Here is a 21,350-nt window from a genome sequence, read left to right as displayed (position 1 = left end):
GAAATACTTCAACTAGATTTTGCCTACTCGCACTCTGTCGTCAAGTGATTATGATGTTAGACAGACTACTTCAACTTCAGTTTTTTAGTGCTGACGGTAACTACTTTGACCATCTCTGGAGTTTTACTCAAGGGCAATTAGTAATTTTAAAGACACATCAAACCGACTCCAAGCCGGGGTTGTAATCGATCACAATTCGAGTGGACGCACAAATTTACTCAAGTCGAGTATTTCCATATGCAGGATTGTAACCAAGTCACAAGGTTATGAGTAACAAGTCGATTGAACTTTTATAGTTTTGATTCGAGTCAAGCTGAGTCATTTTTAATTCATCACAGAGTCAAGTCCGAGTCACAGTGTTATGACTCGAGTCTCAGTCCAAGCCACGGTGTTCACTGTTCTGTTTGGAGTTCAATCTGGCTCACGCCACTTTTTCAACTCTGCTCGAGTGATATAGAATGGCTTACATTCATAATATTGTAATTTTAGTCAGTCCTAACAGTTTAAGGCTCTATTTTCCAAGTATCAGGACTGATAGACAAAATACCAATACTGTCTTGGCTGTCCTGGTCTCGAGTCATGCACAATGAGTCGAGTCATTTTACGCATTTAAAAAATGACTTGAGTCAACTCGAGTCATGACTCAAGTCATTACAACCCTGTCTATATGTAAGAAAAAACTCCAGTCAAATCGAGTCGCCCGAAAATTACAGCTGCAATCAAGTTGCGACTTACAACCCTGCTTGAAGCAAAAGTAGAAATTGAAGTTATGAAAACTATCCATATCCAAGCTAGCGGTTTCAAAAAGTAGGATCGCACGCAGTTATGCCACGTGGAAGCCCTTCGCTAATTTCAGCTCACCTTCCAACTCGATGGCCTCCATTCGAATGCCCTCTTCGATGTCTTGCGCCGTGAAATTGAAACCCCTTTCCTCGAACTGATGCACGAACGAGGGATTCACCTCGTAACGATGCCTGTGTCTCTCGTCTATCTGGTCGACGTTTTTATAAAGCTTTTCTGCAAAAACACAAGCGTTTCTATACGAGTGCGTCTGGAAATGTCGATACCAAATTTCCTAATTAATCGTTGTCAGATTTACATAATAAGAACAGAGCCAATGTGACCATACTCAAACTGATTTTCAATATAGATCCTAATATTCATGGCGAGTGGCCATAATCTTGTGATCAGAAAAATAAAATATTAAAATTCAATTTTTCCTTTGCGAGACACGCCAAGCAGACTCGGACTAATTAGAGCGAAATGACGGTAATCTAATTCTAATCCAATTTGTGAAAAGTTTCTTTGCCGTCATTCTAATTCTAAACGAATTTGAATCGAATTTCCAGTTTTCTTCAAAACGCTATACAGGAGAAGTGTGTAGTGCAAAACGAGACAAGCTGGCCGTACCGACATTTGCCATTCTCATGCGTACAGGAAGGATTCCGACATGAATTGAACTTGAATTCAATTACCAAATTTTCGCAAATTCAGTAATTCTAATCTTAACTTGGAAAAATGTGTAGTGACAATTCTAATTCTTAGTCAACAAAGGAAAATAACTGCAGCTGTTATTCTAATTGTAATCTAATTTGAAAAGCTTGGAGATTCGGAAAATTTTTTAGTTGCCAAACTCTGACGCCAAGTAACCACTCCGAGGAGGTCAAAATACCGTAAAAATTAGAAACGAAAAAGGGAAAAATAACAAATCGTATCAAACCGCACGGGTAAAGCACGCAATAACACGGAAACGAAACACTTACTCAACAGGCATTCCTTTTTGAACACGGAAGTCCGTTTTCCGAGACGCTGGGTCCCGCCCATGTCCATATTTGTGTGTTCCGGCATGTCGATCACCACCGGGTACTCGGCGGTCGGGCAGTTTTCAGTAGAGTTGGCATCTGCGCGATGACAGTAAGCTCGAACCACGGTGTATATGTATAAAGTATATATTCGATCCGACATCGCTGGGTTTGGGAAAATTGTTCGAAGTGCAGTACAGCACAGCACAGGGCAAAATCAAGGAACTAAACGAAACGAACACGAGTCCAGGACTCGGGAGCCCATTTTTATCATGGGAGTTCTCGAACTTTTTAGCTGTGTACCCGTTCGAATTATCTGTATTTACGGCGTACCCCTTAAATAATGTTGCATAAAGTCTACGCAATTGAGAGACAAAACATTATTGCACTGCAACGGACGAGGTTAACGCTACTCTTTCCAACAAGTGTTTTGGAAAGGCACACCTGAAAACTATGTTCAACAGAAAGTCTGCCACGAAATGTGTTTTTAATAATGCACACTGAAAAACCACAACTTTAAGTGGAGGGAGGAGCAGAAGGCTACCAAACTAGGAAAGTCCCATCACCTATAGCCCGCCTATCATTGAACTACGTACAAAACATATACATAACAAAAACACCCAAGATTGCAATAGTGCTAATCAACTAGCATTCACACCAGAGCCGTCAGAGAAGTTAGCATTGGTACTCAAGTACAAGCAGTGATTGGTCAGTAGTTTGGTATTGGTCAGTCACAAGTTACTGCTACATTTTCGGATTATTAGCTTTTGTGTACTTGCACTTATTACTTGAAAAGAGTTAGTTAGGAAGACACTTGGATTTTGAAAAGTAAGTATTCTTTGATGAGTTTGGAGAAAGAAGATAGCCCTTGCACATCTATACAAGCCGATGTTACAGCTTCTCAAATTTTCCACACTGCAATCACACACCGTGCAGCAATCTTTACCTTTCAAACCCAGTTCGTTCCTCGCAAATTCGACCACCGCCATCTGCATGCCCAAGCAGATGCCGAGAAAAGGCTTGCGGTGCGTTCTTGCCCAGTGGACCGCCGCTATTTTCCCTTCCGTGCCGCGATTGCCAAACCCGCCGGGCACCAAAACGCCGCTGAGAATAATGCAGACAAAAATCAAGTTTCGTCCCACGCCAAAACGAGAGGCAGCGGCACATACTCGGCACAACACAGCATCTTCCAAGCCTCGTAGTATCCTACTGGATTCTCTATCTTCATGTTATCCTCCAGGTTTTGGGCCTCGATGATCTGTACCGCGAATGACCAATTATCCAGTGACAGTTATTGAGCGCAAGCCATGAGCACATATTCAAACGCATGTAGAGCGAGGCCGATAAAGTTTTAAGCGCATATCGCACCACAACAAGGATATGAGAACATATTCAAACGCATGTACAGCGAGGACGATGAAATTTTAAACGCATATCGCACTCTTTCTGACTCTGAGGGGCACAGTTGAGGCATGAAGTGAAGAAAATATAAAATTAGGATTAGAATAATTTTGTCGTGTTTCTACCAATATTGATTACCACACCCAAATGGCGCACAATCCACCCATTATATCTCCAGTTCGCCGATAACTTACGGTAAGATCCAATTTCCGGTTTGCCGCAATCGCCGAATGTTTCAAAGCCTTGATCACGGACGCGTAAGAGTCCTCGAGCTTGGTGTACTTTCCCACTAACGCGATCGTCACTTTGCCGTGAACTCGGTCCTGCCTGTCGAAAGCGAGAAAAAGAGTGAATTCCCACCACTGGTGCCACATCGAAAAATCAACAATAATCTTGGAAGGCTGCTGTCAGTCCGTTCAAAATTATCTAAAAAGCAATGTCAGTAAGCTAGAATAGTTACACTTTCTGGGAATGTAAGGAATGAATGACAACCAAAACATTTCAATCAACATTCATATTCCATTCTACAGTCATAACTAAGAAGCAGAGGTGGTCAAACGAGTACTTCTACTTTCGAGCATACGAGCCCCAACATCAGAGACATCACATACATGAGAGAGTTGAAATATGTACCTTCTAAATAAGACCGCAAAAGCATTAGATATATTGACTGGCCCGGCAACAAAAATAATTCCAGCTTCTGAGTATCAAATATAATTTCGTTCATCAAAGCCTAAACGCATCCCTTTTTGACAATACTGCTAGTTCATTAATCCACAGAAACAACGTACCAATTAACACATACTTAACTGAATTTCAGTGCTTAAAGGGGCACTGAGCTCTAAAAATGATGTGATCTCAAATTGAAGGGCAGAACGAAAAAAAATTTTTGGCCGCAGCCGTTTTCTTCAGAACGCCACCGTAATGGAGCTGCAATTTATTGAAATTTCAATAGCGACTTCACGCTCCAACAGTCACGCAGAGATTGAACTTTATATAGTTGTCAGCCGATGACTTGGCTCAAATGATCGCAATTATTGCTCAGATTTGAATGCTAGAATCATAGTGTCCGGACCGAGGAGTCGTCCGCTACAGAAGCGGTCGTAAAATTCACAGATTTCGTATCGACAGAATGCTGCTCATACTTGTCTGCGAGCGCCCGCCATTTCGACAACGTGCTCTTCCTGGCCTTGATCGGCAAACCGAGACGTTTCGCAAAGTACTGCGACACGTTCTGCTCCTCCAACAGTATTGGCACGCGATAAATCGACGTACAGTCATGAACTCCGAGGACCTGCAAAACCGCAAACATACCGAGCTGTGTAACGCCGAGAGAGACGCACGCCGATAAACCACAAACCTGCGAAGGTCCGACGTGACAGAAATTGGACACCTTCTGCTTGACCTCGTCTTCCATGGGGCTGCGGCTACGGCACACGATCAGGTCGGGCGAGAGTCCAAGCCCGCGCAAGGCACGCACGCTGTGCTGCGTGGGTTTGGATTTTTGCTCGCCAGTCGCGCTCGGCTGGAAACGAAAGTGTGTTGAAGAGGAAGCCGGCAAATCTCGAACACTGTCGCCATACAGTCAGTGACGGAGGAGTCGTTGTTTTAGTGTTTATTTCAGAGCCCTACTGATATCTGCAACCCGAAAATATTGTTGGTGCCAGTCCAATGTGCCTTCGAAAAAGAAGAACCTCAACACCAGGGTTACCAACCAGTTTTCTACGAACCTTTATCAGATGGGCCATGAAAAAATTCAATATCTCTAAGGCTACTCCACTATCGCAAAAGAATTAAAGAAATATACTATACAGCAAAGGTACCATGCCATTACTATTACTGCCTTTCCCATCAGCATTTTAGCTCAACACGGACAACGGCACCTCCGCCTGGAACCTCCTCAGAATAATCCTGACTATCACAAAACTCTCGAGACATGATTAAATTGGCATGAATTGATTGATAACAATCGCTGGATACAGAACACTTTGCCCTCACAGGGAATTGATTACCTACTGTTGATGCAACAATTGTAATAACGAGTCACAAAGCAAATTTGTAAATACAGGGTGGGCTTCTGTCGTCACAAGTTCTAAGCGAAAAATGTAGACTTTGAATCAGATAACAGCAACAGCAATACCCTAATCTACATTCCGGAACTTTTGTGATGCCTTTTCTAAACTGCAACAATAATCACAAAATCAAAAACACATTCATACATAGGTCGTTCCGTGAACAGCCTGATGCTCATCACACCGGCCAGTATTTAAGACTTTTATCGCTTTCCGCACACTATCTGAGAGATAACTAACCATATGGTGGAAATGATATGGGATTAGGAGCATGAATAGCAACAGCGCATGAATTGCATTCGGCAGGCCTCAATTAAAGAAATATGCCAAGCATATGCATTTCTTCAACTCCTAAATTTGAATCGCCCTCTCGTAAGTGCGCCACATCCAACGCTTTATGCAATAAGACTGTCCTGCCATAGAAAGTGGCCTTGCGAACACTGATTCTTAATAATGGAACATACCCAATAATGTTATAAGAGCATTCAGACAACACCTTAGTTCGGTCGAAAAAAGTAATTATTATAATTATATTAGATAAAGATTTCGTATTATTACTAGACTCGTGAAAATTGTTTAACGAATACGAATTCAAGTACTCACATCATTGTGCCCAGCCTTATTGTGTACTCATACCATCGATCTTCTATTAAATTTACCCACCTGAGGTAGCAAGCTGACGTGGATGTTGCAAAAATTCTCCTGCTTCACCTTGAACTGAAACTGACGGAACGCCTCGACAAAAGGCATCCCTTCGATATCGCCGATAGTCCCTCCGAGCTGTATTTGTAACCAAAGCGGTTGCTTGCCGAATTTGCGATCGTTAAAAAGGCGATTCACACACCTCGATTATGCACACTTCAGGGGTGTTATTGCTCTCGTCGACAGGGATTTTTGCGACACGTTCCACCCACTCCATGATCGCGTCGGAAATGTGCGGCACGACTTGCACGGTTTTGCCGAGGTAATCGCCGCGTCTCTCTTTGTTAATGACGTGCTGGTAAATCTTGCCTGTTGATACAAACAACAAGGTCGCGCACAGCAATAAGAACCTCGAAGTGATCATGTTTTTAAAACCAGTTTAGTGATCGGTAGGGCTGGACAAAACCGAGTAGCAAGTACATGAGTGATTTGATACCGGAACAATTAGAGCAGTGTGTCTCAATCGAGGGGTAAGCGGAGCATTTTCAGGGGAACCGCAAAACCTTTAAATTTGCACAATGGTTGATAACCAAATCTGTCATCTTTAAATTAGAGAATGAGGTATTATCGCTTCATAACTGCTAAAACTTCAGGACACACATCAACAGAATGGGCATTTTGTTGAGGTTTGTAGAAAAATAAAAGAGTTCGCGCAGTAAGGTCAACCTAGGTCACATTTCCTCCTGTGATATACATATAACCACTATTCAGGAATAACTTGCGGGATGGGCTGCTTGATAGAAATAATTAGACTGGACGTTATATGCTCATTAAAAATCTGTTTCTCAATTTGGTGCCGAAGATGCCATGAACAGAGCCAAATTTCCCGTCGAACGCGTTACCGCACTCGCTATCATCAATTCGAGGGCGCGGATTTTCAAGGCACTATCAGTCGAACACATACTTCAAGAAATACAGCTACAGAAATGGTTTTGAAGCAATAAAAGTCTACAGAATTTCTACATAGATAATATTGTTACTTTCAAGAAAAGACATTTTGTTGAGCACTGTTAATCACTAGCCTGCACTTGATATTTGCACAAGACAGACGACGGTTGCATGATAATTGAGCTAAGTTTGAACAAAGACTTGGGGGTCCGCGAGGGTCCACGACAGTCCAAAAGAAGCCCGCAAATACAAAAAGGTTGAGAACCACTGTTCAAGGTCAATGGAGCACCGGTGTGCCATCATTCTCACACAAAACACTCATTGTTCAGTATACAGTACTACGCTATATCAGGACATTTCTTTGTGAGGATAAGAATTCAATAAATTTGATTTTATGTTCTGATTCAATTTCATAAAAATGACACAGTACTTAGGTAGACGTTTACCATGACCGTTGACCAAGCTAGGACCCTACCAGGCATGAAACATCGACGACTCGATGAGTAAAATCGTCAAAAGTACCGCAACAAAAACACAACAGTTTCCATTCACGAAATTATGCATTGAATTATGGTTTTATAACAACTATTTGAAGTATAACCAATAACCTTTCCCCATCCCACCCTATAGCGACACATTGTTAGCTGCAAAACAGTGAAGCTCACCTGTCGTTATGTTGTTATCTCTGTGGAGTTTTGCATTCAGGAATCTTTCGTAGTTCCCCAGATCTAGGTCCACTTCACCGCCATCATCTAAGACAAACACCTCCCCTGTTTATAAAGAAACAACACACAATAAAGGCATGTGCTAGGTCATCCAAGTAATAACTATAGCCAGTGTGAGGGTCAGTAAGATAGAGAAATTGTCAGGAGTTAATCTCACCACAAAGAATAATGGATCAAGTTAACAAAGTTTCTAAAACATAGCGTATATATATCAACTTTGCCTTTTATTATCAAGTTCAAAGTGGTAATTTCTTCTCAATACTGGTTCTATTCATAATCGTGAAAAATGGATACAATATTTGGATGTGGAATTCAAGATCGAGATATAAATTTCCCGTCTTCTATATGGTAACTACTTTTAAAAGGTTCATTCATCAAACTTGTCAAATTTTCTGAATCATCAATGACTCAGCACAAATATAGTAAAGGAAGTTCTAAACGAGACAGTAACCATGAGTAAATAGATCCAGAGGAAGATAGGCAAATCATAAATTGATATCAATTGCTGTTCACATGATTGGCATGACAAAGTACAGCACAGTTTCCAATTGAAACCCGTGACACATCACTTACCGTGTTCATAGGGCGAGAAGGTCCCGGCATCAATATTCAAGTAGGGATCAATTTTGATGGCTGTCACACGTACTCCACATGACTTCAAAATGGTTCCAATACTGCTGGCAATAATACCTTGGAAAACACATTAATAGTTTTGAAGAGCTTCTTGGAGGTACAGAACTTCAATATACAATTGAATAGTATATTCATATTGAATAGTATATATGAATATATGAATATACTATTCAATTAATAGTTTTGTGGCGTATAGACTGAGCAGGGCACGCTTCTGTTGCAGATGGTACAATACCTGCATAATTCTATTGCCAATAATGAACGTATAAGCTATTTTCTAGAAACAATTTGAAAATTGGGTACATGATTACAATTACAATGTTACAAATAGATGATCTAGTCACATGCATAGACGCACGCACAGTGCTAACAGACTTTCCTCACTTTCTATACACAAGTATGTATCAGACAGCGCGGAATTTAGTTGCAGGCAATAGTCCACAAATGCTCAGGAGTAAAATGAACAAAAGGGTTTAAACACCTTTTGATGACCTTTTGGCATGCAGTGTACAACAAAGAATAATCTACAGGTATATCAAACGATGGCCAAGATCCTTCCGAAATTGACACTATCATTACAGGCACTCCTTTAGTCTCTCATAAGTATATTAAGTATGTTACAATCTTGTAACATCCAATCCAAAGTTAAGAATTCAACAGCCTACACCACATCTCTATATTACATGCAATATCCTTGTGTCACAATTTAAAATCAATAGCACAAACCAAGCTAGGTTACAGTGAAGTGTGTTTCATTTGTGTGTTACAGACAGAGTCACAATGCTGCTCTCAATTCATAAATAATATAATTTGGAAATGTGCCCAAAATGGATCTGATGACGAGACCTAGGCTACCATATATTATCAGCATAAAAGAGGACATTTTTTTGGCACGTAAAACGACAAAAGAGCTTAAATTTGACGTTCTACATCTGCTATGTAGTTGCAAAAGTTGCAAAAACTTACACTAAAACATAACAAAATAAATTTATTGTTCAGATTCAGCCAATGATTACTTTGCAGTTCCCCGAATTTTGCCAATAAGGAATGACCATTTCAACGAGTTCGCGGAATTGATGACACGAAATATCATTGGAATAATATACAACCGTCAGGAGGCTTAAAACTGTCCGAACTAATTGATCAGTTAAGATCGAACTAGCACCAGACCGATCATCGCATGTAAAAAGGTCCAGATGTTATACAGAGAACGTCGAATAATGTCTGCAATAGCAACCAAGGCAGAATTGATAGTGTTATTTGTTGGTAAACCTTTTTTAGACCAGCAACTTCCATGTCTCATGGCTATAGTAAAATTTTGGAAATAATAATGACAATTCGCCTAAAAGCGTTGTTGAAAGTATAATCAATCACCGGAAACCCCAAATGCGAAGAGGCCATTTGAGCATTTTTGAGCAGGCTCGGAGGACCATTCACTATTTTCGAGGAAAGAGGACATAATAATGGAAGCTTGCACGATGAGTCGGCAAAAACAAAACTCTCATGTCACGCATGACTTATTGAAAAAAACAATGTTTACAGACTAGGGTAAAAAAGGTGTGCAATACCCAGCCCACAACGGGCCAACTTTGAATGGTGTGCATCCAGCAAAATGGTCTTCTAATTTAGTTTCGTCCGATACGTTTGAGCTTAATTTCCGTGAGCTAAGAATAAGATACTAAATTTATGACTCTGCGATCAAAATTTCCGACAATTATTCATTCACGCTTGATGCGATCTTCTTTCTACTACCGTATCATTCAAACCTTAGTTAGAAGGCCCTCCATAACTGATATTTCATGACAGCCTGGTCGTTTTCGTTAGTCACAATATTCCAGCAGCTAGCCTACTGAAAACGCTCTGGATATCTATATCACATTCACACAACACCACAATAACCGATCACGTTGCAGTCATGATCAACATCACCTACCAGCTATCGCCGACATTCGACGTCAATTGAACATAATTACATAACGGAACTTACCTTTTCCGATGCCACTGATGACACCACCGGAGACTAGAATGTATTTCATGGCTTTGCAAGCGGAGTACGCCAGTCTTCTTCCAAACAAAGCAAACTAGCCTACAGTATGCGAACCAAAACTCTGTAATATCTTACACAGAATTGCCACAAATGAGAGAAGGTACAAATTTATTGATCCAGGCTATTAGCGGGAAAATCTCACAGGTTCACAATTTCAAAGACAAACTTCATGTCATGTCAATTTGACATGTTCGCCAATATACTACCATCAGGCATCTGACATCAAGCTCCCCTCCAATCAAAGCAAGCATTAGCATTCTCTTGCATTTTCAGTAACAATAGTCAACAACCATATAAAGGGCAAAGATCATGTTTCGCCAATGTGTAATCAGATTACAACACACTCTGGTTGGCATTGTTACAAGACTGTTGAATAGCGACGGGTTAGCACAGAAAAAACATATTCCATCGACACCAATTTTGAACGGAGCATTCACATATGGGACCTCGACTCCATATCAATAAGCGTAACATATACAAATATAGTAATAGAATAAATAGTCAACATCAATAATGCATTCAATAATTGTAGATACCGGAATATGCTTTGTCTTTTGCCGCTGACACGGTACAACAGACATAAGGAGAACGGTGATCATATCACCTTAAGGTGTTGGTTCAAACAGATGGTTGTACAAAACGCAGTTACCGGCTGAATTGAAACCGGCATACAACTAAACCGGTACACAGCAAGAGTTAGAAAATTTTAGACACCCGGATAGTGGCAATCTACGCAGGCAAATTCATATACAAAGAATTCAAAACCATCCTCAGACGGTAGGATTAGCCTGGAGTGGAATATCATGCACTGAACATAGTTCAATCACAGTACAACCAAGAAATCATTAGGAAACGTCTTCAAGAATAAGTTACAAAGTTTTTTCCACATCACGTCACGTTACGAGGAATCAGATAATGAACCATTATTTCAGACGAGGACGAATTACACTCAAATTACAATTTCACGTTGAAATATCGATTCAACTTCACACCAATCGCTTCGATAATAATGTGTAATTAACAGCATTACTACAATTACCCAGCACAGTTCGAATACAAGTCTCAGTTCATCGCAATGTACAAGGTGAATGTCAGATTTCAGGTTGGGGAAATTTGTGTTATGTATGCGAGAAAAATTTTAGTGGGTTTGACATTGCATCCCACCGCCTCTGGGGCCATCTTCATCGTCGTCGTCGTACGCCTCACCGCCCATCGAATGCGTTCTGGCGTTTGGATCGAATTCGTGCAAATCCACGTCTTCCATATCGTCAGAAATCATTTCTTCTTCCCGCGGAGGAAGTAACTTTTCTAATTTTTTCAAGTTGGCCTCCGTCGTCCAATGACTATCGGGGAAAGCGACTGTAAATTGAATCACGAGACGGCCCTTTTGGTACGGGTCACGGTACACGGGCATGCCCTCGCCCATGACGCATTTGACATCGTTGTACTTGATTACTTCGCCGGGGTGGGACGTGATGACTATTTCGCGATTGTCAAGCATTTTCAGGACTTTTTTGAAACCGCAGAGTGCCTCGGTTAGAGAAACCTCCATCTTCATCAAAAGGTCTTGTTTTTGTCGGTGAAATACATCATGTTCTTTTTCAATCAGCACGATTATGACATCACCCGGCTCAAGGCCAGGTTCTTGGTCTCCTTCACCGTGAAAAGTCACTTTCTGCCCTTCCGCCATACCTTTATCAACGTGAACCTCCAAAATTTTACTTTCTTTCACAATTTTCTTGCCATTACAGGTTTTGCATCGGTCGCGTGCGTTGATACGTTCTCCTTGACCATCGCATTCGCGACACATGGACTGGATCTGCTGCACCATTCCTGGTCCAATTTGCTGGATGCGGACGGACATACCGGTGCCCCGGCAGTTGTTACAAGTTTGAACCGCGCCGTCTTTACCACCTCTTCCTTCACATTTTGAGCAGATCACGTTCTTTTGAAGCGATAACCGTTTCATGGTGCCGTTGTACATGTCCTCCAGGCTTACCTTTAGCCTGTGCATGACATCTTTACCTCTGTTATGTTGACGACGGTGCCGACCACCACCGCCACCGAAAAGCATATCAAACACATCCATGGGGGAATGCATTCCAGCGCCACCGGGGCCTTCTTTTATCGCTTGTTCACCGCCTTCATCGTACACATTTCGTTTCTTCGGGTCAGACAGTATTTCGTACGCGTACGATATTTCTTTAAACTTCTCCCCAGCGCTGGGATTTTTGTCCGGGTGATACTTCAAGGCCATTTTCCTATAAGATTTCTTCAGTTCCTCGGGGGTGCAATTCGGCTTGACGCCCAGGGTATCGTACAATTTCGTTTCTTTCACCATTTTTCCGGATGTCGAACTTATTTACCAGCTTTAGAATATAGGTCGAGATCCCAAAGTGCCAAAGGAATGAAAAGGATACGTCAAGCCAACGGTCAAGAAAAACGAAGCGAAGAAAGCAGAAGAGGAAGCGCATGTGGTAACCAGGCGTGACGAAATTCCTCGCTGAAAAGGCATACCATCCATTATAGAAATTTCTAGTAATTTCTACGATTTCATCATCTTCAGACATATTCTGCAGTGCAGGACGATATTATGAGGGTCAAATTTCCAATTATACTCCATAAATTTTCTACTTCAACATTCTGGAACATTATAGCTCCTCGAAAGCGAGCCGATTTTAATATAAATATCACTGAACAAAACCTTAGCTTAAACTACGACTGACTATAAATACTCATTAATCTCTTATCGTCAGAATTCACCACTCATTTAAAACGCGTCGCAACGAATGCAACAGAAATAGTGTGCCGCTCCTGCCAGACAAATACGGGCAACGCATACTATCGTACGCTACGGACAACGACTGGCGCCTAAATTTAATCGACTGAGGAAATAGCCCAAATTGGCGCGAAAATAACGTATTGAATGAAGTCAACGAAGCAGTAGAAACAATATGTATTAAGCATGGTGTAGGTGCAAAAGAGCGGAGGCATGGCTACCATTGGCGTAGCCTGAGGGCGAAAGGGGTCCTGTGAATTTTCGGAATTAAACATAAAGTATGAAGACTGAATTTAATTACGCCATAATTTCCAAGATTTGGTACAACTGCAGTCGCATTCATGTGAGAACAGTATTTTCGTAGTAAGCTATCACGAGGCCGTTGAGGGGCGTGTAGGCATTAGGCATGTGCATTGTGCATTGTACATGTACTGTACAGCCTATGCGGCTTGCGGGGACTAGGCACATATGGTGACCAGTAACGAAGCTAGTACTTCTACTTTTTCGAAGTACTCAAGTAGTTTCCACTACTTGCTGTATTTACTCATGTAAATCTAATTTTATGCTACTTCTATTTCGTAATATTTTGTGGTTTACTTAAAGGCCTAATTTTCGCTATTTATAGTTTATTGTTTGTGGAATATTATATTCCTCCAAGTAATAATAGTTATAATTGGAGGAATATAATATTCTGCAAGCAAAACTGTAAATAGCGAAAAGAATGAGTAAAAGTGAGAGAAATTGAGGAATGTTAAGGCTATTGTCTCGGAGTCGCAATAAGTTTTTTTTTTTTATAATTCTCACCATAGCTCGTAAGTGAAGCTTCGAGCAAAGTATATGTGGAGTGACAACCATGTTTTAACGAAAGTATCGGGGAATATAATAATTTAGGTAACGGCTTACATGGCTCCGTTCACACGGATTGCAATCTAGCATCTACCTATCGGATCGTAATCTAGCAGCACATGGCGTGTCCTAATCTGGAAAAGTGGTTCCCAAACCCTCAAAACCAGCCTCGAATTTTGCATTGTTATAGACTTTGGGATTGTGACGCAACAACGATATATGGCTCTTTCTGCTGAGCTGCAGTCTCGTTTTGCCATACTGAATTGTTGCGTCACAATCCCAAACTCGATCACAATGCAAAATTCGAAGCAGTTATTGCAGCAAATAATGCGTTCATATATTGTCATATTTATTCCACTGGAAGCTTTATTTCGACTGGCTCTCTTCAGTAGTGAACGCCAGTAAATGAGGTTAACCAAATTCGAAATATAGAAATAATTTTGTCGTTGTGACGTAATAATGACAAGTACACAGTGGATGGCTTTTGGGGTGGGCGAGGTGGGCGAGGTGGGCGGTCGCCCGGGCCCCCTCTTTGGTTTAAGCGCTTTTTTCAAGGAGTATAGCGAATAAATGTGGAAATCCGTGTACCAATCAGATGATGATTTCGTATAGATATGTCAATGATCATCAAATCTCTGGATTTGTTAAGAAAAGTCCCATATCCCGATAATCCCCACGTCTTTGCATGCGGTAGAATTACTTAGTTTGGATGTAGTCTATAACCTTGCACTCATGCAATAGTAGATATGGCCTAATCCAGCACCTGGCACAAACCTTGACGTGGAGATAGAAAAATCATTATACTAATAATATAATGTAAAGGGGGGTCTGGGGGGCGAAGCCCCCCATAAGTTACGATTACATACTTATAGGGCTACCCCCCGGGAAGTCTCGCCCAGGGCCCCCCATTCGTAGGGCCACCACTGCACGTACACTACATAGTCGCGAACGGCAGTAAACAGCGCACGGTGACGGTAGCCTACAGCACCCACAAAATCAGCTGTAAAACAGCGTAATGACAAAACAACGCTAATGGAAGATTCCCAGCGTGTAGAGATGTTCCTTCTAGCGGCAGAGGATCGGCTTTTGCAGCTTTATAATGGTTGATTCAGGGACCTTTAAATGAAAAAGAGAACGACCACGAGCAACTATGGAAAACTGATTGTTACTGTAATGTTTTGCACACTCTGGGTGTTTCAATAGGTGCTGTCCGATGGCAGAATTACATGCTGTTACTTGGTTATAATCACGCATGGTAACTGGGGACTGTGATGATGAAGCAGACATTTCATCGCCCTGCGAATTCCTAATTTGACGTGGGACGTGTTGACAAATTTTTTGCTGCAAGCGTTGGGATGTACGACCCACGTACCGACTGTCTCATCGTCACGTATATTGGTAAATTATGTTACTCTGATCAATCGCAGGAATCACATCCTTACGCGTTGCTGGTAGTAAAGATTTCGTAGTAAATATGACACGGGGTTCCACTTATGGGAAACAATGACTCACGGAGGACTTAATCTGTTTTTCAAACCTGTTGCAAGCTGTGCCTATCCACGGGAGATGCAAATAAACATTTCATTCATTTCTGAGTTGGCAATGGTGAATACGGCTCTTTCATTTGTATTGTAATGGCTAGCAATAAGTGCAGAGTTTGGCCAAGAAAATGTCGTCGAGATTACCGAACATCAGCACTTGAAGGAACCAGGGTTGTAATGACTCGAGTCATGACTCGACTCGAGTCAGACTCGAGTCACGATTTTTTTGTGACTCGACTTGACTCGAGTCATTTTCTTGAAATGGGACTCGACTCGACTCGACTCGAGCGACTATTTGGATTGACTCGACTTGTACTCGAGTCATTACGCATGACTCGACCCAAGTCATTGACTAGGCTTATTTTATATGACTTGAAGATGAAGAAATTTGCAAATCGTAATGGCTAGATCAACGCATCCGACGCATCCGCCATCGCTATTTGTCACCACTGCTTCCGATGCACTCGTTTGATATCAGATATGCCGCCGTAAAAACAACAGACAATGGTACATATTAGCAATGCATTGCACAAAATGATCCAGTAATGAAGGTGTAATAGATCCTCCGCAATCAAAGTACTCAACACTTTTCAATTATACAAGACTTTGCAATTATACAAGCAAACAATCGAAGCAAAGTTCAATTAGAGCCAATGCAATGACTCAGATGGTAAAGTGCTTGGAAGAGCTAGACTGATAAGCTCTTGCGTAGATTTGAAGGCGATGATTTTTTGCATTTTTCGGCGACTAGAAAGAATGAGTATCCAATGCTCTTCAGTGTGGTTCAAAATTGCTTGTCCATTCCTGCATCTAGTGCACCAGTGGAACGTGTATTCAGTAGAGGTGGGTACATTCTAACGTAGGGTTGCCAGACGTTTAAAATTTCCGGGACATGTCCGGAATTTCACTGTTAAAACTGCGTCCGGGATGAATTTCGAAAATGTGCCGAAATGTCTGGAATTTTGAGGTAAGCTCATAATTTTTTCCTAAATCAACATAAACAATGATATATTTGGGTAGATTTATGGTACGTGAAATTTTTGTTCGCGCTACGCACGATTTAATATCACATATGTCGGCTTTAATGTGGGGACTACCACCCTCGCAAAAACTGCGATCAAAGATAAATAAAAGTAACATTCATTTACAGAAATAATTCTAATTGTAATCGCAATTACAATTACAAGATAACGGTATATTTGTAGAGTCGGTTTCATCGTGGCGATGCGTTATTCAAAGATAGTGGTTCTAAATCTGGGGGTAGTTTGTCTTTATTTTCGGGTTCGCGAAGATGTTGAATACAATCAAATCAGTTGGTAAATATGCCGTGGATAAGTCTGGGCAAATGTTCCGACCTTTAATTAGTAATCAGCCTATCTAATTTTGAGCTGGGCCACGGAACATTTTCATATCGGAAATGGAGTCGCGACCATAAACGGTTGGAAACCAGCAGGGGTGCGGTGTTTATATAGCTCATTGATGCATTGCGCACAGGCATTAGGCTGATAAATAATCCTATCGATGTGACATGACCATGACTTTACTATGTACGTACAATTACAATGTACAATTTTGAGAAGTATTCGGAAAATTTGAAAAAATGATTTTGAACAGCCCCGTTGTACAATTATTTCTCCAATGCTGTAACTGCGATGTAATATATAATGCAATTGGGAAAACCTTTAGTAATATCAAAAGGTATCTGTTCTTTTGTCACTGCACATAGCTGCATGCAGGCATTTACAGCATGTTGGCCTGGTGAAAATACCTCTCCAGACATAAACATTAAACATGTATTTGTTGATTCTCTATTAGCTGGTATATAGACGCGAATTCGTTGGTTCTCTATCAGATAGCATGTAGACGTGAATTCGTTGGTTCTCTATCAGCTATTTGTGAGCTGTCGTCGATGTGCTCGAAATAAAAACTGAGTGCTTGTATTTGTGATGTATATCGGACTGACAAGACAGATATTTGATTTTAAGTTCTAAGATTAGTAGAGTTATCATATTGGCGGCCTGTCTTGTCTATCTGTAGCATCGGAATTCGATATCACCCATCAAGCAGGATTGAAAACATAAGTTGAACATGACTTCAATACTGTGACTTAGACTTGGACTCGAGTCCTAACACTATAACTCCGACTTGACCCTTTAAACGGTGACTTGGACTCGGACTCGACTCGGCGATGAACTGAAAATGACTCGACTTGACTCGAGTCAAAACCACAAAAGTAAGATTGACTCGTGACTAGCAACCATGTGACTTGGTTACAACCCTGGAAGGAACTGCTTCGACGTCATATCAGCCTGATCTCAAACACTTTGCAGCCCAGGTGGAGACGCACCGTATCACCACACAATAATAAACTTCATTCGATAGTCTCCTACAGGTGGCGACTGTGTACTAAGGCCTTGCGGCCCCTCGTCGTCATCCTGGTCCGTACCGGATTTTCACCAGTGGCGGCTCGTGACAATATCGGGTGGTGGGGCAAGGGCTGCAAGCGACTTTTTATCAAGATGACGTCACAATGGAGTTTTCCAACGTAAACAAGTAACTTAGTGGTACGAACTACGGTAACACGAACTTCCCGACAACAGTGATTTAACTATGTGCCGCGAGAGGTCTGCCGGTGAGCTGTGACTTGAAGTGTGGTAACTGCGTAAACGGCGTACGGAACAAAGATTTCACACGGCTCATGTTCGCACTATACCTGACTTGACTAATTATCTGCAGAAATGGAAATGACTATAACCCGAGAGATTGCGTAAGCCTAGCTGGAAAGGTCAACGAGTTCGGACACATACGCAATTGTTATCTCATAGATTGGACAATGTCATATTGAATCCAAAACATAATTCTGAAGAACTACGGATAGCAGCCTCGGAAATTCGGTCCCGATACAGCATAGGAGATGTTTTGGCCTTGGTGCTGGAGACTGTCACACGACACATACGGCTTACGGTCTATATGTCTGCTGCAAAATCGCCTTTGGAAAATATATTACCGAATAAATACGTGGATGAAAGCCGAAAACTTGGTACACTGTTACATGAAATCAACGAGAAGTAGCCTCATGACCGTTTTCGGTATGGTACACTGTCAAAATTAATACAAACAGACCAACACCGAATTTTGCGTAAAATTTACTGAGGAATAGGCTGATCATTGATCAAGCGATCAGCTGTTAGCCGCCATCGAAAACGAAACAGCTATCGCGCTTGACAGGGGTTGTAATTGTAAGCAAATGGCCTGAAGGCCACAATTTCACGGTTAAAATTGACATTGGAGAATATAAAATAAAAGTAAATATTTGAATGCAAACCGAGGATGCTAGTAAACTGTTTCATGATATCATCATCTCATCACTTATCTCAGTATGGAACACAGTTAGCGTTAACACAGATACGCCGACTTTTGCGTGAAATCCGCAATGCGTTAGGTAGGCTAAGTGTCAGATCAGCGCACATCTTTAACATCTCGACCTTGATAACGAAATTGCTGCCCTAATCATTGAGTGCCAACCGTGAGACTTGGCACAGCGTTCGATACTAAAATCAAGACATACCATGCAAAAGCTCATGACGGATCTAGGTAAGGAGCATCGTTAAAATCAATGGAGACCAATACCGGCTTTGCGTAAAATATGTTTGCGATAAATGACGAGTCAGCTCTCACTCGATTTAGGAAACGAAATTACCACTAACACAGTACAGTGACAAACTTGAAACTTGGTACCGCGTTGAATACTAACATTAAGACTTACCGTACCAAATGCCATGACCGATCTCGGTATGGAACATCGTCAAAATCAATGGATACCAATACCGGCTTTTGAGTAAAATCTGTTTGCGATACATGACGAATCAGCACACACTCAACTTCGGAAACGGAATTACTACCCTAAACTTTAAGTAGAAACCCTGAAACTTGGGACAATGTTAAATACCACCATCACGACATGACATACCAAGTTTCAAGAATTATCATGGTGTGAAACACCATCAAAATCGACCTATACCAGCAAAGGTCGACTAAACGCATATGACGGTAACCGAGTTCAGATGTAGATACGATTGTTACATCACACCTTAAGGGCGAGTAGGCTATGTTGCCCCGGTTGCTCGGTCATTTTATGAATAGGAGAGAGTAAATCACTGTTTCTTTATTGTGCGCAGCTTTGAGAGAATAGACATTGAAAGCTTGTTATGAGCGCTACCGGGGCATGCCCCGGCTAGGCATTTGCAAAGCGAAAACACGAAGAGAATTCGATTTTCGCAGAGACTTCGCTATATATATGGGCATTTACAAGCGAAAGGACAAGAAGAATACGATTTTTGCTGTGATTTCGGTATATATAGATTGCTGTGCGTCTATAAATGGTAAAGAACTTTTATTGAACAGAATTTTAGGTGGGGCAATGCCCCAGTTGCCCTATAGGACGAGCCGCCACTGATTTTCACTGGTGTGACAAATAAATGATTGATTGATTGACTTTTCCCTGTGGCGTCATAAATTCGTATTCTTATGTTGCGCCTCTAAGACTTTTTTGATATGCGGCTCGCGCATGAAGCAGGTCTTGTCTATCCACTCCTGGGAAAGACTTTTCCAAGTAATAATTGCTTGGAACGGGATAATTTATAGTACCCGTATATGCCTTCTCGACACGTAATTGAATCACGTCGGTTAGGGTTGTTCAGAATTGACCGACTTTCAAAAAGTCCGGGTTTTCAGTCCGATTCCCATACCTTATACCTTAAAAACATATTCTGGCTACTTTTTTTTGTAACTCGTCCCCTGCATCCGTGTGCACATTGAGCTGGAAGAATAGCAGCTGAAAATAGGGGATTCCCCTAAAATCTGAGTGTCACGATTTTACCTAGCCTAGTAAAAGTGACATATAACATGGATTTATGCAGCTGTTGCGGTTTGGAGTGCTACAAAACCCCACTATATAAGGCATTCCTAGTTCAGGATATCAATTCCATGTCCCACACTGCCTTAGAACTGCTCAAAACTACCTAAAACTGATAGTCATTTTGTTGGATCACATATCCTACACCCCTCAAACCTACCCGGCACTGTTCATCAATTTCCTGGATCCCCATGTGCAAAAATACAACTGTAAATGTAACATCCACTCGCAGCCACATAATAAACATCACAGGAAACGAAAAAATAAGGCAAAGAAAGAGATCAACTTGGCAAAATATTACATAAATCAGGTGGATGAAATGGTTGATTTCTAGAAATCTGCATATCTGTTCAGGTGATCTTCCACAGCTTGTAGGAGGCTCGCTCGCTGTTTTTTGTCATCCGGTATGAACGCAGCATGGTCGGTATTCAATTTTACCATACGCTCTGCTGCATCATTAAAGTGCTACAGGAAAAGCACAGGCTGATGCATCATTTGAACTGCTGGAACTTTGGAATTTAACAAAATCTGTTAGAGGTCTTGTGTTTGACACAACATCCTCAAACACTGGTAAAAACAAAGGTGCGGTTCCGTTACTTGAAGAATTGATTAACAGGAAAGTTTTCTACAATGCCTGTCGCCATCATATTTATGAACTGGTCATTCGAGAGGTTTGGAAGTGTTTGTTTGGATCGACAACCACAGGCCCTGAAAACACGGATTTTAATACCTTCAAGAAGAAGTGGAAACATATTGATAAATCAAGAAGCTATAAAACGCTGAGGTTTATTGAAGGCAGCTGGTTGGCGATGAAAGCTGTTGAAGCAAAGCAAGAAATAATTCCACTGATGAAACCCCATGATGGAAAGCATAAAGAAGTCTTGATAAGAGATGACTACAGAGAATGTGCAACAGGCACCTTGGCGATTTTGGATGACAAATATGTTGATCATCGTTTTCGCAAGCCTGGTGCTACTCATAGCGCTAGATGGATGAGTC

The 21,350-nt window shown here is 41.4% G+C and overlaps 2 protein-coding genes across 4 annotated transcripts in view; both read right to left on the bottom strand.

The window, feature by feature from the left end:
• The window catches only part of LOC145451903 (CTP synthase 2-like), a 54,925-nt gene that overhangs the window by 2,912 nt on the left and 30,663 nt on the right, over positions 1-21,350 (bottom strand). The window contains exons 1-12 of one of the 3 annotated variants that reach the window (XM_080330125.1): positions 10,211-10,349; positions 8,164-8,280; positions 7,531-7,635; positions 6,120-6,286; positions 5,939-6,055; positions 4,564-4,728; positions 4,349-4,497; positions 3,398-3,530; positions 2,972-3,060; positions 2,749-2,906; positions 1,764-1,901; positions 862-1,017 (exon numbers count right to left, since the gene is read on the bottom strand). In XM_080330125.1, coding sequence (XP_080186251.1) covers positions 862-1,017; positions 1,764-1,901; positions 2,749-2,906; positions 2,972-3,060; positions 3,398-3,530; positions 4,349-4,497; positions 4,564-4,728; positions 5,939-6,055; positions 6,120-6,286; positions 7,531-7,635; positions 8,164-8,280; positions 10,211-10,259 — 1,543 coding nt within the window. In that variant the 5' untranslated portion in view covers positions 10,260-10,349. Of the gene's footprint in view, positions 1-861; positions 1,018-1,763; positions 1,902-2,748; positions 2,907-2,971; positions 3,061-3,397; positions 3,531-4,348; positions 4,498-4,563; positions 4,729-5,938; positions 6,056-6,119; positions 6,288-7,530; positions 7,636-8,163; positions 8,281-10,210; positions 10,350-21,350 lie in introns of those variants that run through there. The other 2 variants (XM_080330126.1, XM_080330127.1) reach the window with 2 other exon arrangements.
• LOC145451909 (dnaJ homolog subfamily A member 1-like) lies at positions 10,340-12,835 on the bottom strand. Its single transcript, XM_080330132.1, has one exon. The coding sequence runs from the start codon at positions 12,609-12,611 to the stop codon at positions 11,409-11,411; it is 1,203 nt and encodes a 400-aa protein (XP_080186258.1). The 5' UTR covers positions 12,612-12,835; the 3' UTR covers positions 10,340-11,408.

Source organism: Botryllus schlosseri, chromosome 12 (assembly GCF_051294905.1).
Source record: "Botryllus schlosseri isolate E-star chromosome 12, Bs_hap1, whole genome shotgun sequence".
NCBI classification, from domain to species: Eukaryota; Metazoa; Chordata; class Ascidiacea; order Stolidobranchia; family Styelidae; genus Botryllus; species Botryllus schlosseri.
Note: the sequence above shows the minus strand (reverse complement) of the source record. Positions and strands in the feature narration are given on the sequence as shown.